Consider the following 10,165-nt stretch of genomic DNA (forward strand, 5'->3'; position numbering starts at 1 on the left):
ACTGCGTCTACAAGTTTCACTGTATCTTGACTGAAGGCTAAAACCAACAGCTTTTCTCAGATCACTGCAACACATTAGTACAGCCATATGAAAAAAGGGCAAAGCAGGGAGCAACCAGCTTCCGCATACAAATTACTGGCGTATGTCATTAGCATCTAGATGAGATCTTAATGTATTATTTTAAAAATGAGCATGCAATGAATAGCTTTTCTGTCTGCATGAAACACATACACAAGAGTCAGATTTTAACAGGATGGACAATTTCATGGAGGCACCAAGAGCTGCCCCCTTTAAGAAAGTTGGCCCTGCCTCCGCCACAAAAAATAAAACACTTGCAAAGGGAGATACAAATAAAAGCAACTGGTGACTCTCCTTTCCAAACACTGTTGTAAATTATGCCCAAGAAGGCCAGACCGAAACTAACTGAGCAGCCTTTCCTCCACTGAAAAGTGTAAGAAAGAACAGACTCCGGAGAGGGAAAAGCAAGAACCTGGGGGGGGGGGGGGGAACTTGAGGGGCTAAATTCATGCCTGGTGTAAGCCCATGCCCCCTCCCATCAGAGCTGAATGCTGGCTTTTTAGAATAGTTACAAGGCAAAGTGGCAAGCTGGGATGGGCAATATCTTTTATTGGGCCAACTTTAGTTGGCGAGAGACAAGCTTTGGAGCCACCCAGAGCTTTTCCTCGCGTCCAAGACAGAGCTCTGGGAAACGCGTCTCTCCCACCGACAGAAGTTGGTCCAATAACAGATCCTCCCTCCCCCACCTTGTCTCTCTGGGAGCCTGGGACCCACAGCACGGCAAGCAGCCAGGCGGACGCCTCAGGCCGGGGAGCAAAGGCTTGTGGAGCGCCCCAGGCTGAAGCCCCGAGGCGCCCTGGATTGACCCCAGCCCCGGGCACGGCTTACGGCGGGGGCTCGCTGGGCTCCCGCGCTCTGCCGCGGTGCCTGCGCCAGGGGCTCGCTGCGCCGCAGCCCCCCCCGGGCGGCTGCCCTGGAACTTCCCGCCCCGGCTCCCCGCGCCGCCTCTCCCGCCCCGCGCCGCTTACCTGCCAGCTGCAGGAGCTGAGCCGCGGCCAGGAGGAGCCCGGCCGCCATCTCCCAGCATCAGCAGCCCCGGGCGGGCGCGCAGGCTGCTCCCCCTCGGGGTGCCGGTGAGGGGCCAGCTGCTGCCACGGGCGCCCTGCTGCTTCCTGCTCGGCTCTGTACCTGCGAGACAGCAGCTAGCCCCAGCTCCTCCCCGCGGGCTCCAGGTGAAACCCCGCCTCTTCCTCCCGGGCCAGGGAGAAGCCGCAGCTGACAAGCGGAAACCGGGGCTGTCATTAGTCACTGTTCCGTCCCAAGGGCTCCACGCGCCGCCCTGCCCAGCACGGGACGGCAGCCACCTCTGAGGGGGGAGGGCGGCAGCTGTTGGACAGCGCACAGCCCCTGCATCCCCTGCTATAGGATGGGAAGAGGGGAAGGATACTGAGCCCCGCTGAAACGATGGAGGGAGGGGGGTTAGTTTGGCGGAAGAGAGTTACCCCGGCCGGAACTGGGCCAGGCGTAAGGCTTCCCTTTTGAATGACAGCTGGCACTGGATACCTCAGGACATCGCTGAAATCTGGGCAGCAGCTTGGACTCCCCCCACTTTGAGGTGCCCCCCTGAAAGTCTCCCTCCAGGGAGACTTGCCTTTTGCCCTCTCCCCCTGCATTGTAAATCTGTGTTCTAGGGATAGGAGAAGGGCATCTGAAGTTTAGCCCAGAGTGCAGATTGTCTTGAACAGCCTCCCTATGTTAGTAATTATTCTTGGTACTTATCTATCCCTTTTCATTTTCGAATGATTTACAAACATTAACTAGTTAATCTTCATGGCACCCCCATTAGAAGTAGCTAAGCATTACCCCCATTTGGCAGATGGGGGACTAAGGCAGAGTTTTAGTTACTTGCCCAAGGCTGCACAGCTAGCCTTTGGCAGAACCAAGAAGACTTGCTAGCTCCCCTAGACCTGTGCTCAGATTTACTAGAAGTTGCATGCCTTTTCCCCAGAGGACTGTACAAGAGCCTTGAGATCATCTCAAAGTTCTTTGACGTTCCTGTTGAATTCTGGAGGGTCATTGGGCTGATGTGCTAGTATCTAGGCTTGCTTTTATTTTTCTGAAGGTTCAATGGGAAGCTTTAAGTATTGCTTTGCTCCTTTAAATCTATCAGTTTTGCAAATTTACCTTTTAATATCCCCTGAATAATGGGGGAAGATGGATTAAGCTGCCTAAAAGATTTGAAATGTGAAAGTTCCATAAAAGATGTCATGTTTAGGGTGGGGAAAGGGGGCAGTATCTAGAAGTAATGGGATGAAACTGAAAAAGGATAAAGTAGGTGGAACGTCAAGAACAATAACCTCTTGGTGAGATGTACTAGACTGTACTGTATAGTGGTTTCTTAAGGGAACAAGTGAAAACACCATTGCTTGAGTCATGTAAAACTGGACTCTGAAAAACACTAGAGAATATACTATAAGGAATAATCTTACACTGTTAGGAGATCGCAATTAGAGATGGAAAAGACTATGATTCTGTGAAATTATTAATTGCACTTTTTTCCAAAGTTGATGCAAAAGGGATCAATCCTGCTGCTATTGATGTCAGTGGCAAAAAGCCCATTAACATTAAATAGAGCTGGATCAGGCCCATGGTAAATAAAAATTCATCGAAGAAAACTCATATGTATATGTGTATACATTTTTAATATACTCCCTCAGTCCTTTGTGTATTACAGTGGCAAATTTACAAAACAAATCTAAATTGTATTCAAAGTAAGAGATTAAACAGACAAGAGAGGGAGGAATAGAGGCCAAGAGTTTCAAAAATTGTGCTTCAAAAAATATTTTCTGGAGTTAGGATCCTTAGTTTCTCTGTGGGCACATCTGAATGGCAGCCCTTTTTGAAAATCAGCCTCTTATTTAGGATAAACCTTGATTAGCTCAATTAGTGCATGCAAAGCCCTGGCTTGCCCTTGCTGAGGAGTCAGCACTGGTGCAACTATTCTGATTGCTGGCCACTGTTGCTGAATAAGAGCGATTCCTGAGCAAGGGCAAGGCCCTACTGTGGCAGTCAGTTGGTGGGTAACTAAACTTACCAAAATGCTGAGTTCAGTTTACTGTTAAGATTATCCAGTCAGCATTGTGGTCACCTTAATTGTTTCATCTTATCTTTTTAAATGAAGAAATAAGAAAAAAGGCAGGGGAGAAGAAATGTAAAATGAGGTTTTTTTGCACAATGTATTCTATTAATGTCACCAGTATACCATGTCAGTGCAGAGTGCAGGGAAAGCACTCGTCACCAATGATTGACTAACACTTGGATGTGATCCATCAGACTTTCAAGCTGCTGCTTGCTAGCCTACGCAGAAGAACCTCTCCCTTTTACGTGTCCTTTTACAGGGCTTTGCTAGGAAATGCTGTCATTACTTTAGCTTGAGAAAGCGTGGCTGAAAGGGTGAACATTCTTGTGATTTTTGTTTGTTTAAGGAACTTTAACGAAGATACTTTCTGAAAAGGAGCCTTAGAGTTGGAGATGATAGGGCCAAATGCAGCTCTCAGGATCTCTGTTTGACTTCAGTGCAGTTGTATGTGTATAACTGAGAGCAGAATTTGTCCCTGCGTCTACTTTTCCTAATGCAATTGACAAATCATTCCCTAAATTCACAATAACTACAATACATCTGACACAACAACCCACATGCTTGTTGTCCGCATTAGCCTGACCTAGGAAGAAGAAATGGTGTTGATTCTTTTGTTTATCTCCAGTGAATTCTTGTAGAATATTGATTTTCAAACTGTGGTCATGAAGAGCAGGCAGATCACATGACACTGGTTCCTCCTACTTGCTTCTGGTCTAGACTAAGAACTCAAGCTGACTGGAGGATGGCAGTTCTGTTTTGCTGCAACTTTCAAGGTTTTGTTCCACCCTGGTAGACAACCTAAACCTCTAGAACATTTTCATTAAAACAGAATTGGGTCAAAATATCTGCTTTTGGATCAAAACCTGAGCTTTTTGATTTGGGAAGGTGTGTGTGTGGTGGTGTGAGGAGTGGACGCTGTCTGGGATATGAGAAAGCCAGATTCAAATCTCTGCTCTGCCTGATTCAGAGCAGAGTTCTTCATCTCTGATAACGCTGCATCAGTAAAGGAGAGCCAGGATGCTCAAAACCCTGGGAGCCCTGGTTAAGCTGGGAACCTCAGCTCTTGGAAGTTGGGGCTTTCAGGCTCCAGTTCTGTGGCAGGGAGCTCGGAAGCCCTGAGTGCCCCAACTCAAGCAGGGGTTTTTAGGGCTTCCAAGGCTCCATGCTGTAAAGTCAGGAGCTAAGGCCCAGCTAGAACTAGGACTTTCAGACCCCTTGCCATCAGAGGCTCCAGGGTCCATGGCTCTATGCCAGTCCCACCATGTGAACAAGAAGCCAGTGCCCAAGCGCAGTCCACGTGGCAGTCCCCCTGGATTCCCCAACTAAGGCAGATCATGTGGTGGGAGTGCCCCAGAGCTGTAGACCCTAGAAACTCTGGGGTCCCTGGCCCCAAGGCAGTCCACATAGTAGGGCTACCCTGGAATCCTGGGAGGAAGAAATGGTGTTGATTCTTTATCTCCAGTGAATTCTTGTAGAATATTGATTTTCAAACTGTGGTCATGAAGAGCAGGCAGATCACATGCAGCAGCCCTCTGGCCAAGCTGGCAGAAAGCCAGGATGGTTAATTAGTAGATTGTCAAAAGCAGTACTTTTTCACAAAACATTTAGGTTTTGATGAATCAGCAGTTTCCGATGAAAATCTGTTTTGTTGGGAAGTTCTCAAACAGCTGTTTTCTCTTATCTGGTCCACAAGACTGAAAGAAGGAGTGTTGCAAGAAGCCAGGGGGTTGGCTATAGCTATACTGAGTCCCATCTTTACAGATCACTGTCCAGCAAGAGACTCATCCTTTACACCCCCTTGTGTCTGCTCAGTAGCCATAAAAACAGAGTTGATTCAGTAACTATACTGTCGTGAGCTGCCAACCCAACGTTTGCCTCCCTGACCCCTCATGGAGATGCATTTTTCAGAGCTTGCAGTGGCAGCTAATGTTTCTGTAATATAATATTCCAAAACTTTTACTACAATTCCTCTGCTGTACTTTATGGGGAGGATACCATTTGGGGCAGCTTCTTCCCTCATCCTTTCTTCACAATACATAGTTTTGAGGAAGAGAGAAAGGCAGCTTTTTCGAGGGGTATTGAAAAATATTGAAAAATTATATGTAACCCTTCTGCCCGTCAGAGTTGGCAGCAACAAGGGCCGGGTTCAATATATAGGGGATCCATTCCAATAACACAATGCAAACTGGCTCGAGCCCCCCACCCAGTGACCTGGGACAAATATATACCACCCCTGCTGGGCCGCCTCCAAGAGGCAATACTTCCCCTCTCGCAAGCACATAGTCTGAGTGTAGCAAAAAGCCTTTTAATAACAGAGAGAAACAATGTGGCATTATGTTGGGGAAGCACCACCAACAGGATTCATAACACAACCCATGAGCAAAATCCCACCCCAAGCAAGTTGGGGCATGCCCCTTTCCCTTTGGTTCTTGAGTCCAGCAACCCCAAATCAGCCAAAGTCCCAAAAGTCCAATGACCCAAAAGTCTCTGTCCCTGGTCAGGGCAGCCCCAGAGTTCGAAAGTTTATCTGTGGAGTTTTACCTCCCAACCTGGGTGGAGATGGGACGGGGCTAAGAGGCACCTTATATGATCTGAAGCTGACCGCCCCACAGCTCCATAGGCCTTCACTCCGCTCCCCCAGCTGCCCCACGAACTCCTTCGCTCCGCGGCCCACAAGCAGCTCCCGCTGTCCCACGAACTGCTCCGCATCCCACCAGCAGCTCCCGCCGTCCTACGAACTGCTCCACCAGCCTGTCCGCAAGGCACTCCAGCCGTCCCACAAACTGCTCCACAATATATCTTCAGGCTCCCCCACTGCTTAACACAACGCTCAGTGATTTCAGCTCTTAGTCAGTTCAGCTCTTTGGTGAATTCAGCTTGTAGTAGGGGAGCCTCAGTGCTGGTGCACCATTAGCCCAAAGTGAGCTCAGCAGCCTGTAACTAGACTTCTAATGAAATCAAAATTAGCTCTGATATTCCAGGGTGGAGAAAGGAGGAAGTGCAATTAGCATGTAAGGCCCTCACCAAGGGGCCCATACCACCAAGTATTAATACTTGTCCCCAGCCTCTCTCAATTCACAGAGTTTTGGAACCCATGACCCTTGCCTAGCGAGTGCTACTTAGTTGATGGTGAGTCCCTCCATCATAACAAAAGGCCAAGTACAGTTCCAAGCACAGTTCCCATAATCAGGGTAATAATAATTTATTCTTCCTGCCCCAGTAACAGAGACACTGGGGATCCCACAGCAGCCAAAGTGACAATTTGGGCAGCTATGGCCTCATTCTAGGTGGGGTGGGTGTGCCTATGCAAATGAGATTGGCCCCTGAAGTTCTTTTCCACAACTTGCCACACCTCACCACCAGATGTCAGGGTGGAGCTCATCCTGACACTGCTTACATATAAATGGAGTTTAAAACACCCCATAAATCAGAATTTTTGAGAGGGTAAAAAATTTCTCTTTCAACTTTTTTACCACCATAAAAAAATACAGGACAAGTAAACAAGCCCAATAATGAACCAAGGTGGTTCATGCCAACTGAGATACTAATGAGAGATTCCATTTCCCTCTTTTTTCATTTATATTGAGAATCATTAAAGCAATTACTATATGTAGGTAGGCCTACTCCCATAGTCAATGGGGAAAAAATGCTGGTAATAAAATAGGTTACTAAACCACTGGTGAGAGAGTCACAATTAAATTTTCTCACTACCCTAATGAAAAAGAGTTCATTTGATTAATTTTCAAGCCAGTAGTTATCACAGTGCTCTGAATCCAGATAAATAAATAAACAAAAACAAAGCTCAAAGAGAAATGTAGAGTATTTAATGAATCTTTCTGTGAGAAAAATTAGAGAACCTGGGAAGGCCAGTTTAAGGGTATGTCTACACTGGCAGAGTTACAGCTCCGGCAGTTATTGCGCCGCTCAGAGAGCACTGAAGGGAAACGGTTGTTGTGTGTTCACACTGTCAGCTGCCTGCGCAATAGCGTGTTCATACTTGTGGCACTTGCGGTGGTATTTGGAATGGTGCACTCCGGGCAGCTATCCCACAGAGCATCTCTTCCTCTTCTGCCGCTAAGAGTTGTGGGAAGGCGGAGGGGGTCACAGGACATCCTGGGTCCTGTCCCAATGCCCCATGATGCATTGCTTTGCATCCCAGCAATCCCTGGGCTTCCATCTGTATTTGGCGCCATCTTTCAATAGTTTATGTACTGCGCGCTCTGCCTCTTCGGTCTGCAGAAATGGATCCCGCACTGTTGACCAGTATGCTGCTTGCTCTGACTAACACATCACAAGTGACAGTGGAGTTTTTCCTTAAACTACAAAGACAAGAGGAATTCAACATTGATCTCGCCACACATACTAGCTACGACACAAGACTGCTTGTGGCATTCACGGAGGTGCTGACCACGGTGGAACGCTGCTTTTGAGCTCGGAAAACAAGCACTGAGTGGTGGGATCACGTCGTCATGCACGTCTGGGATGATGAGCAGTGGCTGCAGAACTTTTGGATGAGGAAAGCCACATTCATGGGACTGTGTGATGAGCTCGCCCCAGCTCTGCGGTGCAAGGACAAAGAATGAGAGCTGCCCAGCCGTTGGAGAAGCACGTGGTGATTGCATTGTGGAAGCTGGCTACTCCAGACTGCTACCGATCAGTCACTAACTAGTTTGGAGTGGGAAAGTCAACCGTTGGACTCATGTTGACGGAAGTGTGCAGGGCCATTAATCTCATCCTGCTCCGAAAGACCGTGACTCTTGCAATGTGCATGACATTGTGGATGGCTTTGCATAAACGGGCTTCCCTAACTGTGGAGGGGCGATAGATGGCACGCATATTCCAATTCTGGCAACAGACCACCTATCCACTGAGTACATTAATCAGAAGGATTATTTCTCTATGGTTCTCCAGGCATTTGTGGATCACCAAGGGCATTTCACGGACATTAACACAGGCTGGTCCGGAAAGGTGCATGATGCATGCATCTTTTGTAACACTGGCCTGTTCAGGAAGCTGCAAGCAGGGACTTTCTTCCCAGACCAGAAGATCACCATAAGGGAAATCGAAATGCCCATTGTGATCCTGGGAGACCTCGCCTACCCCTTAATGCCGTGGCTTATGAAGCAGTACATGGGGCACCTTGACAGCAGCAAAGAGCGGTTCAACAACAGGCTGAACAATGCAGAATGACTGTTGAGTGTGCTTTTGGCTGTTTAAAGGCCCGCTGGTGCTGCCTATATGGGAGCTGGATCTGGCTGATGACAATATCCCTATGCTTATAGCCACGTGCTGTACGCTCCATAATATTTGTGAAGGGAAGGGTGAAAGCTTCATTCAGGGCTGGACCACTTCACTCAGGGCTCAGCGCCTGGAGGCTGAATTTCAACAGCCAGAGACCAGGGCTATTAGAGGGGTGCAGCTTGGGGCCATAAGGATCAGGGATGCCTTGAGGCAGCAATTTGAAGCAGAAAGCCACTAATATTTGTTGCTATGCTCGGGAGTGCTTGTGATGCTAGGAGGTGATTGTGATTGGGGCAGACGATGCACTATGAAGGTTTAAGATAATTGCCTGTTGCTTTGCAGGGCTCTGTTTGCTTTCAATCAATAGAATAAAGATTGCTTTCAAACCAACACAATTCTTTTATTAAAAAACAACAACCGGAGGAGAGAGAAAAACAAAAAAACACATCAGCACTGAAGAGGATGGGGGAAGGTCAGGTCCCAGGAGAAGGTGGGGTCCTGGGATGGTTAAAGATTTGTGTATGTCCAGGGATCATATCCAACCTTCTCCTTGCTAAACTGCACAGGGACGTGTGTTGACTGCAGTGGATACTGCGAGTCCACAGTGCTGGACTGTGACAGGGGAGGAGTGGCATGCCATGGGTACAGACTGGAGCCAGGAGGTTGATAAGAGTGTGTTGTCAGTGTCTCGGGCGGCGCATGGGTTTTGAGTCTGTTGCAAACTGTTTTGCAACAGCGGCTAGAGGGAAGGGCGGACATGGAGCTGCTCAGTTTTCAGTGCTAGTATCACCTGGGCATGTCTGCTTGGTGTTCCATAATATTTAAAAGCCACTCCGTGGCTTCATTCTGGTGCGCTGCATTCTCCTTTTGGCCTGTTTTTCGGCTGCAGAATGCATCATAACCTCACACAGAAAGTCCTCCTTAGTTCTTCACGGCTGCTTTTTAATTCTGCACAGCCGTTCAGCCACCAATAACAAAGAGGGAGGCTGGGCTCCCAAGGTCATCTCTGTGAAGCCAAAACACAACGTTTTACAGAAGCAGTATTGTTTGCAACACACAGAACACTGATTCAGTGATTTAAAACACAGCCAGTATTCACATACCTGTCACTAACTGGTGACCCCAGGCAAGCACACATGAGCCACAAGACCCCCAAAATGGTGAGTAGCTGCAGGGGCAGGGTAAATCAGTGTTCCTGGACCCTACTGTACATTGGGCACATGGCTCTTGGGGAGAGCTAGCACTGTAGGAGGGACCTTATAATCATTCCTGTCCCCACATTTTCCACAGGCATGGGCCGAGGGACATACTGGCCGCCGCTTCCAGCAGCTCCCATTGGCCTGGAGCAGTAAACCGCAGCCACTGGGAGCCGTGATCGGCTGAACCTGCGGACGCGGCAGGTAAACAAACCGTCCTGGCCTGCCAGGGGCTTTCCCCGCACAAGCGACTTAACAAGTTTGGGAACCACTGCCTTAGGTCCAAATTGTGCAATCCTTGATTTGACTACACATTACAGATTTTATTTCCAACATTGACAAGGACATTCTGACATACTGTAAGTAGTCAAGGAATAAGTCAGTTAACATGTGGAAAGATTATTGAACTCACTGTGTATATATTTTTAAATGTCCGTTTTCTCAAGAAAGCTAGAGAGGCTTTGTTTTGCATACAGAGAAAGAGTGCTTTAACACAGAATGGACTTTGCTTACTTTTGGCAAATTCCAGACTTTTTTGCTGTTAATTCCATGCAGAACTGCAGCCCAGTTA

At 48.0% G+C, this 10,165-nt stretch overlaps 1 protein-coding gene across 1 annotated transcript in view; it reads right to left on the reverse strand.

The window, feature by feature from the left end:
* Positions 1 to 1,235, reverse strand: part of CDCP1 (CUB domain containing protein 1) — a 52,731-nt gene extending 51,496 nt beyond the window's left edge. The window contains exon 1 of the mRNA XM_073333147.2: positions 1,047 to 1,235. Within this exon, the coding sequence (XP_073189248.1) occupies positions 1,047 to 1,095 (49 nt within the window). The 5' untranslated portion in view covers positions 1,096 to 1,235. The remainder of the gene's footprint in view (positions 1 to 1,046) is intronic.
* Between the last annotated feature and the right edge of the window lie 8,930 nt (positions 1,236 to 10,165).

The sequence above is a fragment of the Lepidochelys kempii genome, chromosome 2, assembly GCF_965140285.1.
Source record: "Lepidochelys kempii isolate rLepKem1 chromosome 2, rLepKem1.hap1, whole genome shotgun sequence".
Lineage (NCBI taxonomy): Eukaryota > Metazoa > Chordata > Testudines > Cheloniidae > Lepidochelys > Lepidochelys kempii.